The sequence below is a fragment of the Eschrichtius robustus genome, chromosome 14 (genome assembly GCF_028021215.1).
Source record: "Eschrichtius robustus isolate mEscRob2 chromosome 14, mEscRob2.pri, whole genome shotgun sequence".
NCBI lineage: Eukaryota > Metazoa > Chordata > Mammalia > Artiodactyla > Eschrichtiidae > Eschrichtius > Eschrichtius robustus.
This window is the reverse complement of record NC_090837.1, coordinates 82,871,325-82,898,236: the sequence shown is the minus strand read 5'-3', so window position 1 is coordinate 82,898,236 and position 26,912 is coordinate 82,871,325. Positions and strand designations below refer to the sequence as shown.

The 26,912-nt window shown below is 41.9% G+C and overlaps 1 protein-coding gene across 1 annotated transcript in view; it reads left to right on the top strand.

The window, feature by feature from the left end:
* ATP8B1 (ATPase phospholipid transporting 8B1) overlaps positions 1 to 26,912 on the top strand; it is a 108,213-nt gene that overhangs the window by 54,374 nt on the left and 26,927 nt on the right. Inside the window, exons 3-13 of the mRNA XM_068562587.1 lie at positions 11,884 to 11,981; positions 13,674 to 13,787; positions 15,368 to 15,466; positions 15,580 to 15,641; positions 18,554 to 18,626; positions 18,741 to 18,811; positions 20,447 to 20,529; positions 20,650 to 20,808; positions 20,974 to 21,062; positions 23,141 to 23,331; positions 25,940 to 26,148. Coding sequence (XP_068418688.1) covers positions 11,884 to 11,981; positions 13,674 to 13,787; positions 15,368 to 15,466; positions 15,580 to 15,641; positions 18,554 to 18,626; positions 18,741 to 18,811; positions 20,447 to 20,529; positions 20,650 to 20,808; positions 20,974 to 21,062; positions 23,141 to 23,331; positions 25,940 to 26,148 — 1,248 coding nt within the window. The remainder of the gene's footprint in view (positions 1 to 11,883; positions 11,982 to 13,673; positions 13,788 to 15,367; positions 15,467 to 15,579; positions 15,642 to 18,553; positions 18,627 to 18,740; positions 18,812 to 20,446; positions 20,530 to 20,649; positions 20,809 to 20,973; positions 21,063 to 23,140; positions 23,332 to 25,939; positions 26,149 to 26,912) is intronic.

Genomic DNA, 26,912 nt, shown 5'->3' with positions numbered 1-26,912 from the left:
TGGCAGCAGTGGGGAGAAGGGAGTAGATAATAATCCAAGTGAGGATCAAAACCAAGATGGCCAGGATGCAGAGAAGGGGACAGATCATGACATATGGTAGGGATTTGACATTCACAAATCCCATTAGATGGGAGGGTCAAGGGAAAAGGATGCCTGAGGAATAATTTCTGGCTTAGCTGCCCACCCCACCCTCCCGTACGCCCAGTGGATATTCCAGTTATCTATTGCTACATAAAAACACAATCTCAACTTCTTGGCATAAAATGACCATTTCACGATGTTCACAGATTCTGTGAGTCAGGAATTCAGATAGGACACAGTAGAGACGACTTGTTTCTGCTCTAGGATATCTGGGCCCTCAGCTATGGAGATGAACAGCTGAGGTGACTGGGGCCTGGAATCATCTGGAAGCTTCTTTACTCCTATATCTGGCATCTGAGCCTAGTAACTCAAAAGCTCAACTGGGTCTTTCAGTGGGAGCACCTCCGCGTGGCCGGGCTTCTCCCAGCATAACGCTGGGCTGCCATGGGAGCATTCTAGAGGGACCATCTGGAGAACCAGTGGCCCAAGACATCAGAGTAGAAGCTGGTCACAGAATTCATGCAGCATCCTTTGTGCTACCTGCGCTTGGTTACAGAAGAGTCACTGAGGCCAGCCTTGATTCAAGGGAAAGGAAATTAGACACCTCTTCTTGATGGAGGAGTAACAAGGTCACGTTGCAGGATTGGAGATACTGTTGCAGCTGCCTTTAGAAGGTGCCTTCTGCCTCAGTGGATAACAGAGCTGTTTGTGGGGATAAGTAGTGGTGGGGGGAGCCCCTTGTAGGTCAAGGAGAGGGTTGTTGTTTTGCACTTGACCAGTTTTGGATATTTGTAGGAATTCCACTTGTGTTGCTGGGTAGCTGGCAGCTTAGAAATATAGGATGAAGTGGTAAGAAATGACCAAGAATGGTGCAGCATTGTCCCTGGGACCTGTTAGAATTTTAAATTCTTAAGCACACGGTAATAGCACTGAACTTTAGTTCCCAGACTGTGTATTCTTAGGGAGAGGTGAGTTCAGTTTTAGGAGAGGAGCCCCTCCAGTGAGCATCTGCCCCCACCCCCTCCATAAGCACGCAGGCACGCCCCGACCCTGGGTTCCTGGAGTACACACTTGCCCAGTTTGCATACCGTCTGTGCTTGTGAAGTTAGCAAACACATGTGACTAACGTCCAGGAGAACTGAATAATTCTGATTCTACAACTTTGGAACTGGAGGTGATTCAGACAGAGGCTTTAGTGTCATTTATCTTTGTTTTTGTTTTTTGTTGAAAGCCAAATAATACTGTGAGCAAGATCGTGCAGGCGATGCTAAACCACTTGCAGGACCGCTTCTAGGCACCTCTGGAGCACATGCCTGCGAGCAGCTGGCAGGCTAGGCACGCACATCTCTCGCTCCATGAGAGGCCATCCCCGAAGACCTGTCTTCTTGACGGGGTTGGGTGGCTCTCTGTGCTTGAAAATATAAAACTGCATTTGTTTAAAAAATCTTTTCCAACTCAGAATTTCATTGATCAAAATTCTGTTCAGGGGCGAAATGATCATTGGTCGACAGTGTTTAAGGTGGAATGTTTAATCGTTAAGGCTTAAAGATATCACCACAAGAGCAACAGAACACAGAGAGAAGTTCTCTCTTATAGCATAAATTCTGACCAGATGTGGCATCAACAAAACAAGGGCAGCTAGATCCCTGATGAAAGTGATATCTTCAGATAAAAATACAGAATTAAGGGTGTTGATCTTTAGAGCATCCATGAATTTTTATCTGGAATCAAAAAACAGATTAAGCTAGTCCATTAAAATATGGAAATCCTAGGAAATCCAGGAAACATGCTGAGGAGCTATGTTTTCCACTTAATTTGATGCATTTTGAATTTTTGACCCACACCCCATGTGGAGATTCTACTTTGGCTACTTATTTTCTTTCTCTAATCAGCCATAAATTTCCTTCCACTACAGCAGCCTTAAGAACACCACAGGAACTGGTGGCTTGTAAACTAAAGGCTGTGTGGGGTGTTCCCGGCTGAGTGATTTGTAATGACGGAGGGGGTGGTGAGACTGCATTGTCTCACTTTATAGAACTTGCTTTTGAGCAATGTCATTTAGGACTGAACCTCAAGTGAGAAGCTCTTGCTCATGGACACCCAACTCAGCTATTGCTTTCCTGGTGCCACTTTGGAACCTGAGTCTCTAAAGTAGGTGTTTAATGATAGAAGTCACCTTAGGAGGACACTAACTAGGGTTTTTTTTAATATATATATAAATTTATTTATTTATTATTTTTGGGTGTATTGGGTCTTCGTTGCTGGGTGTGGACTTTCTCTAGTTGCGGCGAGTGGGGGCTACTCTTCATTGCAGTGTGCTGGCTTCTCACTGCGGTGGCTTCTCTTGTTGCAGAGCACAGGCTCTAGGCACGCGGGCTTCAGTAGTTGTGGTGTGTGGGCTCAGTAGTTGTGGCTCGCGGGCTTAGTTGCTCCACGGCATGTGGGATCTTCCTGGACCAGGGATTGAACCCGCGTCCCCTGCATCAGCAGGCGGATTCTTAACCACTGTGCCACCAGGGAAGTCCCTAACTCTAGGGGGTTTTAATCCTGCTGATGCATTAGAATCACATGGGGAGCTTTTAAAACTCCATAGGTGCCTGGACGCAGCCCCTGGAGGCGCTGATAGAGTAGGTCTGGAGTGAGGCAAGGGGAGAATTCCACCAGGTTCAACCTCACATTACAGAATAGTCCATTGCATCCGCTAGTGCACCTACTCTTCAAGCAAGGTCTACCAGTTGGCCTCATGAGGGTTCTGATTAAATATAGAACCTTGGGCTCTTTCCAGATCAGCCAATCAGAATCTATTAACAAAGACCCCAGGTGATTAGTAGGCACATTCAAGTTTGGAAAGCACCATGAGAATAAAGATTCTCAATGAGGAGAGGAGCATTTATTTCAAAATCTAAAGTCCTGCCTTGCTCATACCCTGCAGTGTATTGCTTCAGTGACAAGGTGTACCATAGGGAGGGTTTGTCACCCTCAGATGGATGTGATGGAGGCAGGAGAAAGGCTGGGAAATGCTGCTCTTGAACAGTGGATAGCAACTCGCCTGCAGATTAGGGTCACCTGAGACCTTTGCTGGGTTCACCCCAGTCTAATGCAAAAATCCCTGGAGGTGGAGCCCTGAGCATCCGGATAAAAGCCCGGATTCCAGTAGAATCAAGAGCAACTCATCCCATGTCAAGGTGCATAGGAATTCATTGGGGATCTTGTTAAAATGCCCTTCTGGTGCCAGGTCTGGAGCATGGCCTGAAATTGTGCATTTCTAACCGGATGTCAGGTGATACACCTGGTCCACACCTTGAGTAGCAAGTGTGAACAAGAGTGAAGTTGTGTGGTTTTTTTTTTTTTTTTCCACAAGCAAACAGCAGCATTTGGCCTTTTGCTTTGCCTTCAATCTATCAATTTTTGAGTTTCTTTTTTTCTTTTACTTGGTGGTGGGAATGGGGAGCAACAGAGCTGAATGCTACAAACACCACATAATCAAGCAGATGAACTCGATAAAATCTTGACTCTAGCCTCTTACCTGCCCATACTTAGTGCCTTTCCCATTTTCTCAAAAGCTTTTCAAACTGTCACCACTCTCTGGAGGATGCTTTGTAAGTCAAGAAACTCAAAGCTCTTCAAACCCTCGCTCATCCTTCTCTGCCCCTTACCTTGGAGCCATCCTGTCTGCTCTACGCTCCCTTACCATCAGCCATCCCCTCTCTTCCTGTTTCCTAACGCCCTCTCTCCTGGCCCCTTCAGTCTCCCCCTCCTAAAAAACACCTCCTAATGAGCCCAACTCCCCTTTAGTTTCTCATCCAGAAGAAATGTATTTCAGTCAGGTCACCAGTGTGGTTTTGTGATCACCAAATCATTGGGCATCTATACCCTTTCTTACCGGGCAGCTCGCTACTTGCCCCTCCTGCCTGTGCCCTCTCACTTCTGTTACCCCCCATTCTCCTGATTTCTCCCTGAGCCTTGAAGTCTCTTTCACGGCTTCCTCCCCCTCCACCCAGTACTTACATAACTCTCTGCTCTTGGCTCACTGTTCTGCCTCCATACTCCCTTCCTATGTAATCCATTCACTCTCATGACTTCAACTAACGTCTGAGTGTTGAGGACCTTCAAATCTGTATCTTTGACCTGAACCTCAGCCTGGAGTTCCAGCTTGGTTTCTACAGCTCCTGGATGGATGTTTCCACCCTTGTGTCCTATGGGGGTCTTCAGTTCACCAGATCTGAAAATGCATTGTCTCCCCAACTAGATGGATACCTCTTAAGTTCTCTAGCTCATCTGTGGCACCTCTGTTCATCCAGTCACCCAAACTAGGATTCTGGGGTCACTTTTTTCTCATTTTTATTTTTTAAATTTATATATATTTTTATTGAAGTATATAGTTGATTTACAATGTTTCAGATGTACAGCAAAGTGATTCAGATATATATGTATACATATTATTTTTCAGATTCTTTTCCATTATAAGTTGTTATAATACAAATTATTGAATATGGTTCCCTGTGCTATACAGTTGGTCCTTGTTGGTTATCTATTTTATATATAGTAGTGTGTATCTGTTAATCCCAAATTCCCAATTTATCCCTCCCCCACCTTCCCCCTTTGATAACCACAGGTTTGTCTCTATGTCTGTGAGTCTATTTCTGTCTAGTGAATAAGTTCATTTGTATCATTTTTTTAGATTCCACATTTAAGTGATATCACATGCTGTTTGTCTTTCTCCTGATTTCATTTTTATTCCCCATTCTTTTTCGCCCACATTTAGTCAGCTGTCCTATAGCTCTTGAATCTGTCTTCTCCCCATTTCTGTCCCCTTAGCCCTGGGTCAGACTCTCATCAACTCTCCCTTCCATGACTGCAGTTGTCTTCTGCCTTTAGACTTCTTCCCTTCAAATGTATCCTGTGCACTGCTCCTACTGTGACCTGGGCAAACCACGGTCTGACCGTGCCACTCCGATCCTGAAGCCCCCGGTGGATCTCCCCTGCCCTCTGCTTGCCGTACCAGGCCCCCTCAATCCACTGGCTCTCAGCTCATCTCCTGTCCTTCCTGTGGTCCCCTGACACCCAGCTCTTCACGTGTGAACCCAGGCCAGGCTGTTTTCTGCCTTTGTGCTTTGGCCACTGCTGTTGTATTTATGCCTGGAATGCCCTTCACCCCTCTCCTCTCCCTGTACAGGCATGTTTTGGGGGTAGCTTTTAAGAGTCCACTCAAGAGGTACCTCTTCCAAAAAGGTACCTCTTGACGCCACCACAGCCTGGCTGGATTCACTGCTGCTACTTAGAATTCCTGTCCTGCCAAGGGCTTAGCTCTTTCCTTACATTTTCTTCCACATTATACATTGTCTTCACTCCTGTATGTGTTTAGGTATCTCTCCCGCCTACCATGGAGAGACAGTGGGCTCCTCAAGGTAGGGATTGTGTCTGATGGAGAGATGGTTTCCATTGAAATGAGTTCTAGTTCTACCTTATTTTTTGCTTTTTTTTAAATTGAAGTATAGTTGATTTACAGTGTTGTGTTAATTTCTGCTGTACAGCAGTGACTCAGTTACACATACATACGTGTGTGTGTGTGTGTGTGTGTGTGTGTGTGTGTGTATATATTCTTTTTTGTATTCTTTTCCATTATGGTTTATCTCAGCATACTGAATATAGTTCCCTGTGCTATACAGCAGGACCCTGTTGTTTATCCCTTCTATATGTAATAGTTTGCATCTGCTAACCCCTAGTTCTACCTTGTTTTAAATTAGTGGTTCTCAAACTTGAGTGTGCGTGCGAATCACCTGGGGAGGCTTGTGAAAACACTTTGTCGGGCCCATGCCTGGGAGTTCTGATATGACAGTTCTGGGGGCGTGCCTGAGAATTGGCATTTTTAACGAGTTCTCAGGCGACGCTGCTGCCACTGGTCTGGAACCCTCACTCTGTGAACCACTGCTACAAGACATGTCATGATTACAGCTGACCTGTGTTTTCTCCGTCTATATGTTCTAGAGACTATGAGTGTACATAGAGGTAGAGCCTAATCTAGGAAGACCAGAATCCAAGACACCAGGGGGAGGAACTTCGTTCACTTTCCCAGGCAGGGTTGATCTCATGATTTGTTAAATCTCACCTTCTGTTCTACCCCTTGTGGCCTGTTGATGGTTCTGGACCCAGGTTAGAATGGAAGGACCCAGCGCATATATAGCTCAGTGACCGATATGCATTCGTGACCTGAGAGACGTAGAGCCCCTCCTGGCAGCAGGGCTGGGTGTGGACAGGACACACTTTTCTCAATACCATCTGCTTCCCCCTCCAACTTGACTCCCTCCAGGTCATGTCCAACCCGAGCCCCCAGGAGAACTTGGCCTGGCTCACTGTTGGGTCATTGTTCCTCTCATTCACCTGTTCTGAGTTCTGGCCGTTGTCAGCATCCTGGGCTAGTTCCCTTCTGTCACTACTTTTATTCTCGCCTCTTTTTTGATCTACTTTTCCTATATTTTGAAATACTGAAAAGTGCATAGAAAACAAATACATAATTTAACAGATCATTATTAAGTGAGCACATGTGTAAGTACCACCCAGGTCCAGCACAGGAACATTGCTGGGGCCCCTGAAGCCCCACCTGAGTCCATCCTACCCACCCCTTCCTGCTCCCTCCTCAGAGGTAACCTCCATCCTCATTTTTATAGTAATAACTCCCTTGATTTCCTTTATGGTTTTACCACCTACATATATATCCCTAAACACCGCAGTTTAGTTTTTCATGTTTTCAAACTTTGTGTATAAATGGAATCAGACACTTGGAATGATTTGGAATGGAATACAGTATGTATTTGTGTGTGTGTGTGTGTGTGTGTGTGTGTATGGCTTTATTCTGAGATATATTTAAGATTTACTCATTGTTGAATGTAGATGTGGTTTTTATCCGTGACTGCATAGGTTTCCATCTTTTCCTGTATGCTCTTCCCTTGATTTATTCCCACCCACCATCCCACTGCCTTTAGATAAAATATTAAACATAATGGCATAATGACCATAAGAAAGTCAAGCAACTTACGTATTTGATTTATATGTAAACCTATAAAGGGAAGGAATTGAACTGCAAACATATTTTTTTCCAAAGGTAATACGTGCACATAGAGCTGATGATAAAAGGGTGCAGAATGAAAATGAAGTCTCCCTCCCTGCCTCTTCTGTGTCTCAGCCATGCAATTTCCTTTCCCAGAAAGAAGCCGCTGTTACCAATTTCTCGTATGTCCTTCCGGAGATATACACACACTCCTTGCGCAAAGAATACTTACAAACATGAGCCCTTATATACCCATAGATACACATACACATAATCACATGTGTGCAAGTGTGTGTGCATGCATGCATTCCTATTGTGCATTCATCCTGTATGTCACATGGCTGAAAGCATGGTAGATACTCCCTGCTTTTATCACTTAGTGTAATTTGAAGATCTTCCCTATCAGTACACATAAAGGTACCTCATTCTTTTTTGCAGAGCACGTAGGCTTTCACTGTGTGGATATTTAGCCAGCTGCTCTTGGTGGTATTTAGGTTGTTTCTAATCTTTCTGATAAACAGGGATGCATTGAATAGCCCTGAGATATGTTGTTTCTTTATCCAAGAGTATATATACACTCACTCAGCGCGTGTGTCTGTGTTAAAGTTTGATAGATATGGCCAAATTGCTCTCCGCAGAGACCACCTAAGAGGGCCTGTTTATTTTGCCATTATAGGATAAAAAATGGGTACGTAACTGAAGAATTGTACTTCTTTTTTGATGAACTTGAGTATCTTTTCACGTATTTAAGAGCCATTGAATTTCCCTGTGTATGAACGGTCTATTTGTCCTTTACCCATTTCTCTCTTGGATTGTTTGTTTTTTTCCTTTCTGACACTAAACTTTTGATTGTTTAACTCTGCTAGTTTGCTGCAGCTTGTACCAACCAATGCAACTTTTTGGTTGCAGAGTTGTCTATAAATCAAGAGTTCAGAATCAGCTCTGAGAGGATGAGAGGCCAGGCGAAGCTGACTTTCTTTGCTGGATGGTGATGATCAAAGGACTTGGTGACCCTGGGAAAACCCAATATCATGTAGCCATATTTACACTCATTAAATACACATTTACCTGATGATTTTTGAGCCACAGCTGGCTGATGGTAAATGCAACATGCATTGATGATTTTATTAGGCACAACCTTTGTTAGCTGATTTCTCTCTAGCTTTTAACCAAAGGGTCATATGGTGAAGGTGAATTTTTTGCTGGTTAGTGTATTACTTCTTCTCTTTTCTTGGTCAATATTTCCATTCTAGAAAATGGGGCAAGATTCCTACTTTTTCTATAAATTAGCCTTGTGGTCCAAGTGTCTAGTAAGGTTCTCTGTTTTAATTGGGTACCTGGTAAATGTTTGATCAAAACCACAAATTTCCAAGTGTCATTTTGCTACCTTCCTAAAGGCATGTGCTTTAGCACAGCATTTCTCAAACCATGTTAATAGGTGTTCTGTGATTGTTAAAAATGTGCCTGTGGTCACATTAATTTTGAAAAGATTGAATTAAATAAAATTAAATGTTTCTTTACTACAGGACTTCTCAGAGCCTTTAATACACCAGTGGGTCTATTGAATATCCAAGGGAGGGATGTAGGATGCTGTGTTTTGCAAATGTATTTGACCACAGAAGACATTTCACTTTCTTTATGGTCTCTGATTGAAATATTCCTCAAGCAATTAGTGTGAAACTCAAGAAAGTATCAGGAAAAGGAATCAATTTCTTTGCCTGCTGATTTGTCTGAATTAGGCCAAACAAGGAACCTTGTTAGAAATAGGGTTATTGATTACTTGACTGCAATCATATTTCTGAAATTAACTACAAATGCTCCTGTGGTTAAGCTCAGTATATTGTAGACGAAGACACTAGTTACTTTCTCCAAGCTCCCCAACGTGTTATTCAAACTGTAAAATTAAGAGACCCAGGTCATTTCTAGCAGACCCTTCACTGCCCCTACTTGAGGTCAGATACTACCCTCTATCTGAGGCATCCAGTTCAAACTGGGCTGGGGAATGAGGGGGTTGTGCTGAGACAGAGGAACCACTGGCTGGAGGAGTTAATTATGAAGCAAATTTAAAGAGGCACAAGGGGGACGAAGAATCCAACTCATTAACAGGGCAGCTTATTCTTTCCTCTTGAGCATTTCTGAGATTGATTTTATCCCTTCTCATTGGTCTTTTCTCCCTTCTCGAGGAATCTTGTCTGTTTTTCTTCTCAACCTTCCTGAATTTTTGAACGGCAGTTCTCAGAGGTATTCTAGAACACTGGTGACCAGAGATGTGTTACAAGTCATCTGGGAGCCAAATTAAACCTTTAAAAATTTGCAAGTTACCATAAAATAGAATGGATTCAAGATTACCCTATAAAATATCTTTTTTTTACCTACTTTCATTTCGATCTCCTTTTTCAGTCGAAAGAAATGTTCTGATTGCACACATTCTAACAGCCCTTAGGAGCTGTCGTGCAGTTCCATTAAAATTTTCCCTTTTGATAATATTGCATGTAAGCTAAAAAGATGCTTAGAACATTTCCATTTGTAATGACATAACAGTTATGATTACCCAATGAATGGCAGTCCAAATGATGCAAGAGAAATTTTCAATAATGGTATAGTGGTTTTTAAAAAGTCATAAGGTTAATTATTTGCTTTCTTCAGTAGTCCGCAACTGTTCCTTTTGCAGTATTATACGTACTTTCTTTGAAGTAGAAGTCTAGAAAATGAATCATTAAAAAATGAAATATGTTTTTTTCTAAAGCATATTTAAATTTTTATAATTGTAGTCATAAGATTGATAATCTTATAATCCTTTACTTGTAAATGTTCTCTAATATAATCCCATCTCCAAAAAGAATGTCTCATGAGTTGTTGATCCCCCTTCTTTGTCAGTAGAAGAAGGAGGAGCTCATCAAGACCTGGTTCATGGGAGTTCCCTGGTGGCCCCGTGGTTAGGATTCGGCGCTTTCACTGCGGCAGCCTGGGTTCGACCCCTGGTCCGGCAACCATCCCACATGCCACACAGTGTAGCCAAAATACAAAAAATAAAATAAAAAAGTTAAAAAAAGAGTAATGTGGGAAAAAATAAAAAACGACACCTGGTTCACCCACTCTCGTGTGTATCACACAAGGGAAGTTCATCTCACATGCATGTTCCAACACACAGTCAGTGGGGGACCTTATGCCAAAAAGGTGCTTCCTGAACTTTTCTTCCTAAGTTATAATATCCTTGTCTTGAGCTCTCATAGCGGTGACAACTTATGCCTTCCTGTTAGGAGAAGAAGCACAGCCTGATATTAGGTAACAGTGGAAAGGTTGACCCTATACTGATAAGTGACATTCCCCCCCCCCCCAAAGTCTGCTCACTAACAAGGCAGTTCTCATGGTGGTTTGTAGCATAAATCACAAAAGAAAGTCCAGTCAGTAGAGCGAGGTGGATGGAGAGGTTGGCTTGGGGGTCAGACTGCCAGACTTTGAATTCTGATTCTCCCCCTGAATCCTGTCTCTGCCTCCGTTTCCTCAGCTGTAAAACTGAGATATTAACTACTTGGCATGATGCCTGGCGCCTACTAAGCACTGAACAAATGTTCCCTTTAGAGCCATACATCATGGGACAGTAGAAGTCAAGAGCAGATGGGCAAAGACAGAACAGGTGGGTGGAAATTTCTTCCCTACAACTGCAGCCTGACTGCCAGGCTAGTCATCTCTAGGTTGGAAGGTCCCTTTGGCTGGAATTTCCATTAGGAGCTGGACTCCACCATTGAGATGGAAAGGAATCAGGCTAGAGATAAACTATATCTCACTGTTTGTGAACTTTACCTTTCCTGTTCATTCAGAAGGTCGGCAAGCATGTCCTCGGAGGGTCCTTCCAGCCTGTCAGAGGTTTTATGGGAACCTATCGCCTGAGAGTTGTTCCCTCTAGCAACAGAGAAGCCGAGGGCTTTCTAAAGTTCCCTGGAATTTAGAACTGGTGACTGAGTGGTAGATGTGACATTAAGTGCATGGAATGAACTTAGAAAGACAGCAGCAGATGCTGGCCATCAGGATAAAGCCGTGCACAACCCCGATCTATGATCAGGACTCAAAAGTGTTGAATTCGTCAGCGATACCCTTTTTCTTTGATTTATTCATTCACTAAGTATGTAATGGGTTATACATTTTACAAACCAAGTAAATGAGTTTGAAGTAATAATTTAGCTGTCACTTTGTAGAGCTCTGGGATTTTTGTTCGGGCCATGTTTAAATGAGGATTTCTCTTTTAGAATCGAATGTTCTGTGAACAGTGGGTCCAGTTACAACATGGTCATTGGTTTGCTCAGGCTGCCCTAACAAAGTACCATAAACTGGGCGGCTTGAACGGCAGATATTTCTTGTCTCACAGTTCTGGAGGCTAGAAGTCTGAGATCAAAGTGTTGCGGTGTTGATTCCTTTTGAGGGCTGTGAGGGAAAGATCTGTTCCAGGCCTCTTTCTCCTTGGCTTGTAAGTGGCTGTCTTCTCCCTGTGACTTCACACTGTCTTCCCTCTATGGGTATCTCTGTCCCAATTTTCTTTTGTCATAAGGACAGCAGTCATATTGGATTAGGGTCCACTCTAATGACCCCACTTTAACTTAATTGTATCTGCAGTGACTGTTTCCAAATAAGGTCATATTCTGAGGTACAGGATCGGGTTAGGGCTTCAGTGTGTGAATCTAGTAAGGACATAACTCAACCCATAGCAACATGCGAATTTTCTACTTGATGGACTTTTTTCTCTTTCTTTTTTAAAGATTGTACATGGCAAGTCAAAGCAAATGATCGAAACTTCCACGAACAACCTCATTTTATGAACACAAAGTTCTTTTGTATTAAGGAGAGCAAATATGCGGTAAGTTGATTTTAACTTCCTAAATCAATTTTAGTAAAAGCCAGTTTTTCCCAATAGCCATCATGCTTACTGGCTTTGTGTGACACCTGCCTTCCATGTAACCCCTGGCCTGGGGCTACTGATAATCATCATTAGTTCTCTAGAATGTCATTTTTTAAATTGAAGTATAGTTGATTTACAATGTTGTGTTAATTTCTGCTGAACAGCAAAGTGATTCAGTTTATATATATATATATATATATATATATATATGTACACACATACATATATACACACATTCTTTTAAAAATTCTTTTCCATTGTGGTTTATCACAGGATATTGACTATAGTTCCCTGTGCTATACAGTAGGACCTTGTTGTTTATCCATCCTATATATAATAGTTTGAATCTGCTAACCCCAAACTCTCACTCCATTCCCCTTGGCAACCACAAGTCTGTTCTCTAGGTCTGTGAGTCTGTTTCTGTTTCCTAGACAGGTTCATTTGTGTCATATTTTAGATTCCTGGAATGTCATTTTTATTCATCACACTAAGATTAACTACCTTAAGGGTGTTTGGGGGTGGCTTAAAACAAAACAAAATTGTGTAGATTGAAATTTCCCCTCTGTATGTACAAAGCTCTTTTAAAAATATTTTATAAAATAATCTACAGTAATATCACAGAAGCCTTGTTTTTGACAGTAATAAGAATTCGAAAGGAATCTTAGTAACTTATTTCCCCCTCCTCTGCCTGTGATGGATTTAGAGACTTTGAAGATATTTTCACCTCAAAAATGCTTATTATCATTGAAATATAAAGAACCCCCATTACGTCTGGGCTGAAATGTTTGTCTGTTAGATCCCTAGGACTGCTCTAACGAAGTACTACCACTTGGGTGGTTTAAGTCAACAGAAATTTATTCTCTTACAATTCAAGGGGTCAGAAGTTTAAAATGAAGGTGTCAGCAAGGTTGGTTCCTTCTGGAGCATCTGAGGGAGAATCTGTTCCAAACTTCTCCTGTGGCTTCTGGCTGACAATCCGTGGTGTTCCTTGGCTTGTAGACGCATCACTCCAATCTCTGCCTCTGTCTTCACACGGCCTCCCTGTGTGTTTCTGTGTCTTTGCCCAACTTTTCTCTACTAAGGCCAGCAGTCATTGGATTAGGGCCACCTTAATCCAGCATGACTTCACTGTAACTTGATTACATCTGCAAACACTCTATTTCCAAATAAGATGACCGTCACAGGTATCGGGGTCAGGACTTGAGCATATCTTTCGGCGCACACAACTCAGCCACACCCGTTTCTTTTTCTTACACAGCCTCCATCCCTCTTAAGTAAAAGAATGTTCCTTTTTCCCCCATGTTGACATCTCCCCTTTTCTTCCCATCTTTGCCGCATTTTCAAGGAGGCTCTAAGGGGTCAAGGGACCCAACAGCAGGATCAATTTGGTCACAGTCGGATTTGCCACAGAGACCTTTGAGGTGAAATGTCTGCATCTTGTTACTGTCTCTGACATAAGCCTCCAAGGGGTCATTTTGAGGCCCAGTTAGAAGTAAAAGCTTAAAGGAAATCTCAGTATCTTTCTGACAGATTACGTCCTTGGTCCCTGTAGGCTACAGGGCTTAGTGATTTTTGCAGGTGTTTATACATTGTGACACTGTGTTAAGTGTGTGGCATTGTTTAGAATGACTTTCTCATTTTTTCCAACAGAATAATGCAATTAGAACATACAAGTATAATGCATTTACCTTTCTACCAATGAATTTGTTTGAGCAGTTTAAGAGAGCAGCCAATTTCTATTTCCTGGTCCTTCTTATCTTACAGGTAATACCCTTTGATATCTTAAATCTGCTCTGAATTATGGTGACTTAATAACATTCAGGTTGTTATTGTTTAAGTTGCATATAAAATGTGAGTAATCTTGAAAGTTTTCTACATGGATGTCTGAGCTCTGCACGTAAGGGAAAGTGCCTTATAGACAGAACCAGCTCAACAATGTTAAATGAACAGAGAATGGGAGCAAACGGAAATGTTATTTTAATTCTGTATTTAAAAAAATTCAATTTCCTACTGATGTCAGTGGTAAAACTGGTTTCCCTGAAGTGAGTAAAGTTAAAATCTTCACTTTGTAAAATAATCGTACCTTAAAATTAAATCCATTTTTTCATGGTTGGCCTTTATTTTTTTATTTGGATGCCAAAATATTGTTGATTTTTATTAGTATTTTGGTCATAATTCTCAAATTATTTTGTGAACTGGTTTTACACTACTGGAAAGGCCTAATCTTTTCTTGAGGTTTTTTTTTTTTTTTTTTTTTTTTTTAATCTTAATCGTGGCAAGGAATTCACTTATCTGGAGAGCAAAGTGCTACCTTCCCTTTACTTCCTTCTAGAGGGAAAAGGGGAGTTCCACATACTGACAATAATGTGGGAAATGAGATTTATCTCTTCTAACCATCCCCTAATTATCTTTTCTGAAGGTACAGTGATCCAAATTAGGGAACTAGTAATAGCCTTAGACAGCCCTTTCCTTGCACTGTTACTTCACTTAATTCTTGTGCTCGTTAAGTACCATCATAACCTTCAATTTGCAGAGAAGAACTGAAGCCTGGTGAGGTAGAGCAACTTGCTTCAAGTCCTATCACCCTACGTGGCGAGGCTGGGTAGGACTTGGATCCAGGAGTTTGACTCCAAAGCTTGTCATTTTAACCACTACATGATATGGCCTGATGATCAATAGGATGGTTGCAAGAGATCTTTACTTGCTTCCCAATCTTTTATTCCAACTTGATGGCCATCTTGATGGATGTGAGGCTTCCTGCAAGGCCACCCTCTTTCTTGGCTAGACTGATAGCAAGGACCATGAAGGAAGCACTTTCTCCTAATGGTCCCAAAGATGCCCCACCCAATCCAGAGCCAGCCACTATCTACTGCCATTTTTGCCTCCATCATGGGACCCTCAGAGACCACTGCTGAACAACCAGCAGTGTAAAGCCTGCTGTATGCATTCCCTAGAAGTTAAAGGACTACTTCTCCCTGGGATCCTACAGTGCCTGCCCGTTGTTAATTATGACTTTCACAAAAGGTTTGGAGCATTTCTCTCTTAGATATCATGTTACAAAGCTTCCTTGGTGTCCAGTGAAAGCCATAATGAGACCAGGAGCCACTGTCCTCTGGGCTGTGTCCCAGGAGACCGGAAGTGAGAGAGAGAGAGAGAGAGAGAGAGAGGCACGAGAAAGGTTAGCTGGATGCTTCAGCACCTTTTCATGCCTGCTCGGCAGGATGCAGGCCTGGATGATAATGGAGATTAACCTTAGAATCAACAAGCTTAGAATTAGCAGTTGCCTGTAGGTTAGCTGTGCCTTCCTGGGCACACACGTACGCCTTCTTTTTTATCTCTTTCAGGCAATCCCTCAAATCACGACCCTGGCGTGGTACACCACCCTGGTGCCCTTGCTTGTGGTGCTGGGCGTCACGGCCATCAAAGACCTCGTGGACGATGTGGTAAGGATTTTTTGTGCAGCTTCCTCCTCACTGCTGCAAGCATATTTTCAAGTGGCATTAATACTTGACATTTTGAGATTATTAAAATAACCTTTCCCATCCCTCCTCTCAAGGCTCGCCATAAAATGGACAACGAAATCAACAATAGGACGTGTGAAGTCATTAAGGATAGCAGGTACCATGCTTTTCTGAATGTGTGACTTTCTTCCAAGGATGTAATGTACAAATACATCTACAAACATCCTCAGAGATAACTATTTGAACTTGGAAGTCTATCAGTGCATGAACCTTTTCCTTGTAAAGGCCTCTCTTCACTTCCTAAGACAAAGCTATACCCAAATTGGGGTCCAGGCGGTTGCCTGGTGGGGCTCTCTGTCCTCGGCACTCCTGTGTTTACACAGCCCGTCATCCTGGCGTGTGTTGCTCCATCTCTGCTCTTCCCAAACTTATGCTGCCCAGGGCTTTGCCCGGATGTCCTGACACCCTTCCTGACTCCCCAGCTACAGTGATTTCTTCCTTCACTGGGTTGTTTTTTTTTTTTAATAAATTTATTTATTTATATATTTATTTATTTCGTTGTTGCACGCGGGCTTTCTCTAGTTGAGGTGAGCGGGGGCTACTCTTCGTTGCAGTGTGCGGGCTTCTCATTGCGGTGGCTTCTCGTCGCTGAGCACGGGCTCTAGGCGCGTGGGCTTCAGTAGTTGTGGCACGTGGGCTCCATAGTTGGGGCTCACAGGCTCTAGAGCACAGGCTCCGTAGTTGTGGCACACGGGCTTAGTTGCTCCGTGGCGTGAGGGATCTTCCCGGACCAGGGCTCGAACCCGTGTCCCCTGCATTGGCAGGCGGATTCTTAACCACTGCGCCACCGGGGAAGTCCCTCGCTGTGTTTTTAGAGCGTTTTGTTTTCATCTTTCTTATTATGATCTGAATTTCATTAGAATTATTTGTGTGGAAGTCTCATCTGTCCGGAATTCTAAGTTTCTTGGGGAGACTGCACCTGGTGGTATTTGTTTTTGTGTCCACCTGAGCATCCAGCACACAGAATGTGCTCGTCAATGTTTGCTAAAGTAACGTAGTCAATGGTGACCAACGTGCCAACTCAGGGACCAGTGGTGAGTCGTTTTTTGAGCAAGAGCTTCGAGGCAGAACTACAAATTCAAGTGCTAAAAATAGTGACTAAGGCCCAATTCAAAGACGTTTCGTGTGTCAACACTGAGGAAAATAACCCGAGTTATAGCCACGCTTCAATGGTGTCTACTTTGAATATAGACTATTTCAATCTATAAATATGTTCAGATGCTTTTTTTTCCCCTTCCAAATAAATAGATTCTGTTCCAAAGGTTACCCTTCAAGTCACTTAGAATCACTGTCGTGGATGGTGGTAAGATTCATAGCTAGCCCACAGAGCCCTGTTTAGCCCACAGCCTGGCTGACTACACTGATAAAGAGTAGCTCTGAGTAGCCTTGAATTGGGGTTAGGAGTGCATATCGGGCATGACTGTGGCCCCGACAGCCCATGTGTGGGGACTTGGGCATCCGTGGGGCAAAGTGACAGGGGTTTCCCAAGGGGAAACTGGACATCACAGTGGAAGAGTCAAATGGAATTGCTTCTAATACCCCTGAAGAGCCGTGACAAGAAGGTGCTTAACTTATTCATTTATAATTGAGACCCACACGCACATTGCTAATTGATCATTTCAGAAATATTAAAATGTAAACTAACTACCATTCCTCTTAGTGAAAGATAAGCCAGGTTAAGAAAAATCTTGAGATTAAAAATTGTGTATTAAATTCTTGTAAAATTGGGGAAACTGGGGTATAAGCGTATATTTTAAATGTATTTTAAATCTCCAGGTCTCTTTTATCCATAAATTAATGGGAGGACCAACATAGTAATTGGATTTCTGCCTCCAAAAAAATTAAGGTTATTTGTTGTGGTAGGTTCATAATATCTGTTAGGGATATCTTTTATATAATGAAAACCTTTAAAACAGACAACAGGCAGACCTTACCTTATTGCATTTTGCCTTATTGTGCTTCACAAATACTGCATTTTTTTAACAAATTGAAGGTTTGTGGCAACCCTGCGTCAAGCAAGTTGCCGTATTTCCAACAGCATTTGCTCATTTCGTGTCTCTGTCACATTTTGGTAATTCTTGAAATATTTCAAACTTAATCATTATTATTTTTTTGTTATGGTGATCTGTGATCAGTGATCTTTGATGTTGCTTTTGCAAAAGATTGCAACTCACTGAAGGCTCAGATGACAGTGTTTTTTAGCAATAGAGTATTTTTAAAGAATGTACGTACATTTGGTTTTTAGATATAATGCTATTGCACACTTAATAGACTACAGTATAGTGTAAACGTAACATTTATATGCACTGGAAACCAAAAATTTCATATGACTCGCTTTATTGCAGTATTTGCTTTGTCGTGGTGGTCTGGAACTGAACCTGCAGTATCTCCGAGGTCTTCCTATACTATATTTTAAAACTTTAAAAAAATGTTGACTTGTTAAACATTTAAGTGGGTGTTTCCAGTAGAATTTAATACTGAAGGAAGCAATCTTTTTATTTTATCAGTATCCTTAGGAGATTCATTAGGAAAGGGGTACACACTCATCAAAAAGATAACTTTAAACAGTAGAGAGGAGGCCAGCACTAAAGCTCCGTGACGATTCCAGGTGGCCCATGTGGGAGCCATACTGCGTCCCTGTCCTGGCACCAGCAGGTGATGGATAACTGAGAGGAAAGGAAGGAGAAGGGCTGGGAGCACAGGACATGAGCAGAAACAGAGGGGTGGCATGTGTCTCCTTCCCACACATGTAAGGAGCCCCCATTGACCCTCAGTTATACAACATAGAATGGAAAGGACACATCAAAGTCAGCACCCCCATTGTTACCTCCTTCAGAGGAGAAGACGATCCTGTGACCCCTTAATCATCAGATGGCTGAACTTTTGGCAGACCTTTTCCCTGTGATGTATATGTTTTCCCAGAATCTTTGGCTTCTGGACAGAATAATTCCAAATCCCTTGCCAGTAACTTTAAAAAGCCACTAAACTATCATTCTTTTTAATATTTAGGTTCAAAATTGCCAAGTGGAAAGAGATTCAAGTCGGAGATGTCATTCGTCTGAAAAAAAATGATTTCATCCCAGTAAGTGGACAAGCTCTGCTGTCTCATTCCTTGTCCTCATATCTGACCTGGTGCTCAGTTTTGCCTCGGGGGTCAGGGTCTCTCTGTGTTATTGGTGTGTTTTGTTTCAAACAGGCTGACATCCTGCTGCTGTCCAGCTCTGAACCTAACAGCCTCTGCTACGTGGAAACGGCTGAACTGGACGGGTAGGTGGGTCTTAGGTGGCCCTGTTGGAAAGCTAACGTTTGGAAGGCTAACCTTTGTTACATTGAAAGCTGTGCAGCTGGATGAGAAGCCCTGAGGTCTGGCCTTACCTCTACCCCCTGCTGGCTGTCCAGCAACCTCTGTAGGAGACCAGCCTCTCTTTGTCTTTGCCTTGTTAGTACCTAGAAGGACCCACAGTAAGACAACAATGGTCTGACTCCCTAGTAGACCAACTTCTCTTTGCCCATTCCATCGCCACATTTGAAAGCCCATTTTCAGGGAAAGTAGCAGGTTTGATGACACAGTGTATGCCTGAGCCCTTTGTAAGCTGCTGAGCAGTGTTCAGACACAGATGAATGACTATTAGTATCTGTTTTGGAAAAAAAAGAATAGATTTTTGAATTCTTTGCCAGTGAACCGTTTTCCCCCTTTGTTGGTTTTGGTTATTATGCTACCACTTGAAAAGATAAACTTCCATTTTTGACCATTTTGACCGGTTTTCGGTATATGTATGGAGTGCCGACGAGGTTGCATTAGTTTTGCGTGGTAGCTCATTTAATCTTTTCCACAACCCTATGAGGCAATATTATTATTACCTCGAAGTTACCCGTGAGGAAACTGAGGCACTGGAGGTGAGGTCGCCTGCCCAGGGTCACACAGTGGGTGGCAGAGTTGGGCTGCTGCTCCCCTGTGCTCGCTCCCAAGGCCAGTGCCTGTGTTTCCCATTCTGGCATAAACCCCTTTCCCCACACCCTAGATGTGCGTAAGCTTCTTTATGGAGAGCTGAGATCATCTGAGTAAAAACGAGGGCTTTCTTTGCTCTATAAATCAGTCCGTTGATTGTTCAACCTTCACTGTAAAGCAGCTCTTATTACCGTGAATGAGAGATTCTGAAGTTTTACAAAGATATAAAATGCTAGCATGCTCTGTCAGAGCAAACAGAATGGGAAGTTGAGAACCACTGGTCCACTTCTTAGTGCGTGGAAATCCCCAGTCAGTATTTGTGGAACTTGAAAGAAGTTATTCATCGTAGTAAGACACGCTTGCTTTCCAGAGCATGTGTGCCCAGCCTGGCCCTGCATGTCCTCTTGCATGTGCCTAGCCTTCCACTGCGGTGGGGACATGCCAAGTATTGGGGGTAAGGTGACCATGTCCTTTTTTAAATAGAATTAATCTTTCAAAGACATAGGATCCAGTTATTCACTCTAGAAAATGTTAAGTTGATAGAGTCTTGACCCTTTCAAACACGAATATGTTTTGTAGAATTATCTTAGTGTGATTAAATATTAGAAGATATGTTTTTAAACAGCAGTTTGATAGTTCAGGTTGGTGGTAAGAATTAAGTTAGTAAGAAGAGGGAAAGGAAGCTTCTGGGTACCTCTGTCCTACCCAGACTGCCTCACTGTAACAAACAGCAAAGGGGGCCAACATTTCCCGGGTCAGGGGTTTTTGTCTAGTTCAGGGGATAACTTCATCCAAACCTGAAGTTCCCAAGTGAACAGAGAGTTTGAAAATAGAAAAAACTAATTATTTAGCTTTCATTTCCAGGTGTGCCTAATGTTACTTTGTACAATTTTCTTTAACTTCCTTTTCAAACTCTGAAATTTGTTCATTTAATTTTTTTTCTCTGCCTTTAGAGAAACCAATTTAAAGTTCAAAATGGCACTTGAAATCACACACCAGTATCTCCAAAAAGAAAATTCATTGGCAGCATTTGATGGTTTGTGCAAACATGTCTTACTTTGTTTCAAATTTTCGTTGCTTGATTCAGTCCGTATTAATTAAAACCAGAAAATCTTTCATATGTGAGTACTTATGTAGATCATATCTCCTTTAAAAGGTTTTATTGAATGTGAGGAACCGAATAACCGACTAGATAAGTTTACAGGAACACTATTTTGGAGAAATACAAGTTTTCCTTTGGATGCTGATAAAATTTTGTTACGCGGCTGTGTAATCAGGAACACTGATTTCTGCCATGGATTGGTCATTTTTGCAGGTACTTTCTGAGTCTCTTGGGAAATTGATCTGTAGGCTCATTAAAGATTTAAAGGAGGAAATTGATTTTATGTCCTTTCTCTGTTGAAACCAAAGAGTCATTTTATTGACATGCCAGTGAATTGATTTTCCCAATTGTTGATCATATTGAATTTTCCATTTTTAGGTGCTGACACTAAAATAATGAAGAATAGTGGGAAAACCAGATTTAAAAGAACTAAAATTGATTACTTGATGAACTACATGGTGTATACGGTACTTATTTTCTGTTTTGGTATATTGCTGTCTTTTGGTCTAGATTTGTTGAAGCAGAGAAGTCTTATCTCCGTAGGCCAAGTAGAAAAGTTCACAGGGTGCACCAAGGTTGGGAGGGGGTGGGCGGGAGAGGAGATTCCCTCACCTTTTCTCAGAAATGCTACATTTCTAATTGGAGGATCTCCCTGGGAATGTAAATTTCAGTTGTTGGGTACCCTGAGTTGATGAGTGATCAGTTGGGAAACCAGGGAGCCGTAGATAAGTTAGTGGGACTGGGCTCCTGAAGTCAAGGTAGGGTTGATTTTACTGCTCTTAGTTTCCCATAGGGATAGTTCTCTTAAAAGCCAACCTTTTTTTTTTTTCCCCCCAACATGTACTGTATGAGTCCAAATATAAGGCAAGTTTAGGTATAAGGTCTCTCAAGGGTCCCCAAGACCACCCTCAGTTTTGATGATTCACTAGGAGGACTTATAGAATTCAGTGTATAGTTGTCCTTATAGTTAGAATTTATTATGATAATTCTTGCTTATTACAAAGCAAGATCAGCAAAGGGAGAAGGCTCATGGGGCAAAGTTCAGAGGAAACCAGGCACAAGCTTCCAAGAGTCCTCTTCCAGTGGGGTCATACACACCAGACACACTTAATCCACCCCAGTGACAATTTGTGTCAGCCCATGTGAAGTGTTGGTTATACCAGAGAAGCTCATTAGAGACTCAGTGCCCGGGTTTTATTGGGGTCTGGTTGTGTAGGCACTTATCTGCCTGGCATGTACCAAAATTTCAGACTCCCTAAAGGAATGTGGGTATTCAGCATAAAACATATTGTTTTACACAAATAGTTAGGCACAATGAGCCATTCTTATCAGAGAATAAGAAATAAGGAATCAGGAAACCCTTCCAAAATCTAAGTTCCCAGAAGCCAGCCAACAGTCAACCTTGCAAACAGGCCTTCTAAGGATAGCAGTCTCAGGACTGCTATGGTAACTGTTCTGCATGTAGGGTGGCCCTAAATATCAGGCAGTCCTCCAGTTTGCCAATGAGGAATTTTTTCAGGTATTTAGTTTAGTTTGGTATGTTCACAGGGGAGGTGAATTCTAGGTCCTTCTAGTCCGCCATCTTGATCAATCTGATCTAGTTTAATTTGAATACGTAAACTTTTAGAGACTTATAATACTTACAGTACTTCAATTGCATATACATATTCAAAATTACATAAAAGTAATATAATAATTTAAGAGACAATTCGTTTTTCCTGCTCTCACATTTCATGAAAACTTCATTTGAACTTTTCTGATGCATCTTCCATGTCATTGTCTTGGTTGTGGCGTGAGCCTTCACAAGATGCCCATCATCTCTTCACAAGGTGCTCAGCATCTCTCCTCTGTGCCAAGTTCTTTTGAAATATAGCACTTTTGGAATCTGTGTCCAGAAAATTAAATTTGCCCCTGGAAATTTTATTCTTACCCACAAATACCCAACTAGCACTAGGGCTGTTGACTTTTTTATTCATCCCTTAAGTATATGCTCAATTTCCACAACAGAATACTTACTGTATGACTTCTTAAAGGATCTTAAACGTTAAGTGATCATTAAACCTTCAGAAATAATTACCCAAATCTGGGTGAAATTTCCTTGCCTTCTTTTTTAAAAAATCATTTCCTTCAAACATTTTCTATACGTATCCCAATTTAGCATTCTTTGAAATTGTTTCATGCTAAGGTAAGGTGTCTTTCCCAGACAGCATGCTATTGTTCAAAGGAAAAGTAATTGAGAGGATGTTCAATAATATGAGAATATTTAAAGATTTGAATATAAGATACCACCTTCTCTTCTGAAAGATAATTTTGGGAACAAAACCTCACCTTATATGTGGTATGTAGGATAAATCAATCAACCATAGAAATAAGTAGACTTTCAAAGCATTCTTATGACACTGTTTCTATTTTAAGTGTGTTGTTTTTACAGACTACTAAATTATCATACATAAGGAAAGTATTGATAAGATAAACTAGCGTCTATAAAATGCATGGGGTCGACAATGCATCTTTAGAATAAACTTAACTGTTGAATGTCTTTTAGATCTTTGTTGTTCTTATCTTGCTTTCTGCGGGTCTTGCCATCGGCCATGCTTACTGGGAAGCTCAAATTGGCAATTTTTCTTGGTACCTCTACGATGGAGAAGACGCTACACCCTCCTATCGTGGATTCCTAAATTTCTGGGGCTACATCATTGTTCTGAATACCCTGGTGCCCATCTCTCTCTACGTCAGGTAAGGCTGTCTTCTCTTTGGCCTTTCGCTTTAATGGAAGAACACAGTACATCTTCCCAACTTAATACCTTCAACTCTAGTAATTCTTGTTTCAAAGGTCATAAGGAACAAGTAAGAAAATAGCTTTCATTTCAGAATTGAGGGTGATACGGGGAAAGGAAATTAACGTTGGTGTGTCTACTTTGTGCCAGACACAGCATCTTTTATCTTGACCTCTTGACAGATACAGCTACCAGGTTCAGAGATCAAACTCTACTCCTTAGTCACTTGCTTGGCAAGATTCCTTCTTGGTGGGTTCTAAAGCCCAAGCATCAGAAAGAGCTGGGTGAAGATTTAGAACATCATGGAATAACTTGGTTGTTTTCCTTTTCAGGAGCCTTCCTAACCTCTTTTCTGTGTCTTCCTTATTACCACCTGCTACACCTATTGCTTGCAAAACTCACTGGGTTTCCTGAATGCTGCCTTCTAATGGGAATACCACTCTCCCTGCCCACCGTCAACCTCTCAAAATGTTCTGTGTTTCTCATCTCAACCTCAACCGCGATAAGAGTCAGGATCGTATCTCTGACAAATGGTCATCACCTTGTTTTGTGATATTTCTGACTTTTTTTACTTTTTCGTTTTTTAATATCAAAGTTCACTATCCATGGTCAATTGAACTTTCGACCATTGGGAGAGAAATTGTGCCTTGAAATATATCCAGCATTCAGAGTCTCCTCTTAGTTCCAATAAGTAATAGCCCAGAGGCATATAGGGCCACATGCACACCTGTAATTGGAAGCATTTACTTTATTTTAATTTTATTACATGTGCATTTGTTTTATTTTTAATTTTATTACAGGTAGTTACTATTGTTCTTTTAACATGAAGTAAAGCCCTGGGGAGCCATGTGTTTGCAGTTATTTAAAAAAAAAACAAAAAAAACAAAAACTGAGATGAGTTTTACCTTTGTTAGGGGAACTATTATACAGATTATTTTGTCTCTATCTATAAATGTATGTTATGAAATAAACCGTATATGTAGTTTTAGGTTTAAAAAGTCACGTCATGTGACTAATATGATTTTCTTTGTTTCTCTTGGAAGTAAAGGTCCTTTCAAACTATAAATCGATCAGGTCATTTCAGATAGTATCTCTGCTTTGTTTTTAACCCTACAGTCTATTCATTCAGAATAGACTCACTGAAGCCACACTATACCCACAAGGCCCATGTGATCTGCTGCTCTGCCCTCCACACCCAACCATAACCTCCAGCATCTCTACCCACTCCCTGGACTCCCTCATCTCTAGCCTCCTTGAATTCCTCAGCCGTACCAGTGCCTGCCACAGGGCCTTTGTGCCTGCTCTGACCTCCACCTGTAACATGCTTTTCCCCTCCATATCTACATGGTTGCTCTTTCATTTCCTTCAGGTCTCTGCTCAAAAATCACCTTATCCCCCTGGCTTTTCCTGACCCTCTCTTTCTTAAACATCACTTCCTCTGCCTGTCGGTCTCCAGTCCCTCACCCTGCTTTGATTTTCTGCAGAGAATTTTCATCACCTGATATACTGTGTGTTTACCGGTTTATTTATTTGTCCATCTCCATTAGAAGGTAACCTCCTTGAGAGCAGGGTTTTTGTCTCTTTTGTTTACTGATGTGTCCCCTGTACCTAGGATGGTGTCTGGTACATAGTAGGCACTCAGGAAATACATAAGGGAGGAGAGAAGGAGGGAGTTATTTTTCCATCTGTTTAGCTTATTATAGACACAGCCTTTGCCCACTTAACAGTTGCTGGATGTGTAAGCACCTTTCTTAAATAGTTGAGATAGATTTAATCAGTTATAGTTTTTAAATGGAAATGATCCTTTTAGAATATCGTATTTTGGACATTCTGTAACCTTATAAGAATTTAGGACTATATATAAAATGGATAAATGACAAGGACCTACTGTTTAGCACCGGGAACTATATTCAGTATCTTGTAATAACCTATAATGGAAAAGAATCTGAAAAAGAATATGTAAATATAGGTACATATTCCTCAAAAAATATATATACATCACTGAATCACTTTGCTGTATACCTGAAATTAACACTACATACTTCAATTAAAAAATGGTTAAAAAAAACAATTTAGGAAAAAACCGTGCTTTAGGGGTTATTTGCCAAAAGCCCTTTGTCCTACTTGAGAGTACACAGGAGTGTATAACCTAGTGGACCCCACTCCCTTTGTCCTCCAGTTGAGGGCAAAGGTGAACATGCCTTTCCAGTTGTCTCTGAGTGCGATGGGGAATGAGAGAAAAGAGTAGAAGCTGTCACATTGTGGGGTGCCCCCTGCAGTGTTACCATGTCACCCGTGTGGGTGGCGTGTTCTGAATGTGGGGTGCCATGGCCAAATGTGCTCAGGAGTGAGTAGGAAATCACATTGAGAGGACGCTTTGACCCTGAAGCTGGAGAAAGATGTGTTTGGTCAGGAGAACCCAGAGACTGGGCACATGGGTCACTGCAGGGCTTGTCTCTTTGTAGCAATAGATAAGCAGCTCGCTCCTGGCGCAAAGTTAGGACAAGATCCACTGCCTGCCACTCATATCTGAGAGCTCGATCAAAAGTAATCTTTTGTCCTCCTAGCGTGGAAGTGATTCGTCTTGGACAGAGTTACTTCATCAACTGGGACCTGCAGATGTACTATCCTGAGAAAGACACGCCCGCGAAGGCAAGAACCACCACGCTGAATGAGCAGCTCGGGCAGATCCATTACATCTTCTCTGACAAGACAGGGACGCTCACACAGAACATCATGACCTTTAAAAAATGCTGCATCAATGGGCAAATTTACGGTGAGTGGAAGCTGTTAGTTACTCAGTCCCTGGGCATGTGTGGCCAGAGGCTGCCTTCCCAGAGTGGCTCCCCTCCCAGTTCAGAGCCCTGGTGGTCATTCTGATGATGTATCTGCAGCAGCGTCACTGGTGGTGTTGGGATCACACGTGTGGGGAGGTCAGGAGTCAGAAATAGGTACACATTCCCCAAAAATTTAACTTGCCATGTGACCCAGCAATTCTGCTCCTGGGTGCGCACCCCAAATGAACCAAAAGCAGGGACTCGAGCAATATGTGCACACCCATGTTCGTAGCAGCATTATTCACAATGGTGAAGGTTTAGAAGGAACCTAAGTGTCCATCAGTGGATGAATGGATAAAGAAAATGTGGTATATACACACAATGGGATATTATTCAGCCTTAAAAATGAAGGAGATTCTGACACTTGCTATGACATGGATGAACCTTGAGGTCATTCTGCTAAGTGAAATAAGCCAGGCACAAAAGGACACATATTGTATGATTCCACTTATTTGAGGTACTTAGAGGAGTCAAATTCATAGAGACAGAGAGTAGAATGGTGGTTGCCAGGGGCTGAGGAGAGAAGGGAATGAGGAGTTAGTGTTTAATGAGTACAGAGTTTCAATTTTACCAGATGAAAGAGCCATGGAGATGGATGGTGTTGATGGCTGCACAGCTGTGTGATTGGACTTAGTGCTGCTGAACTGTTCACTCAAAAATAGTTGAGATGGTAAATTGTATGTTATGTGTATCTCACCGCAAT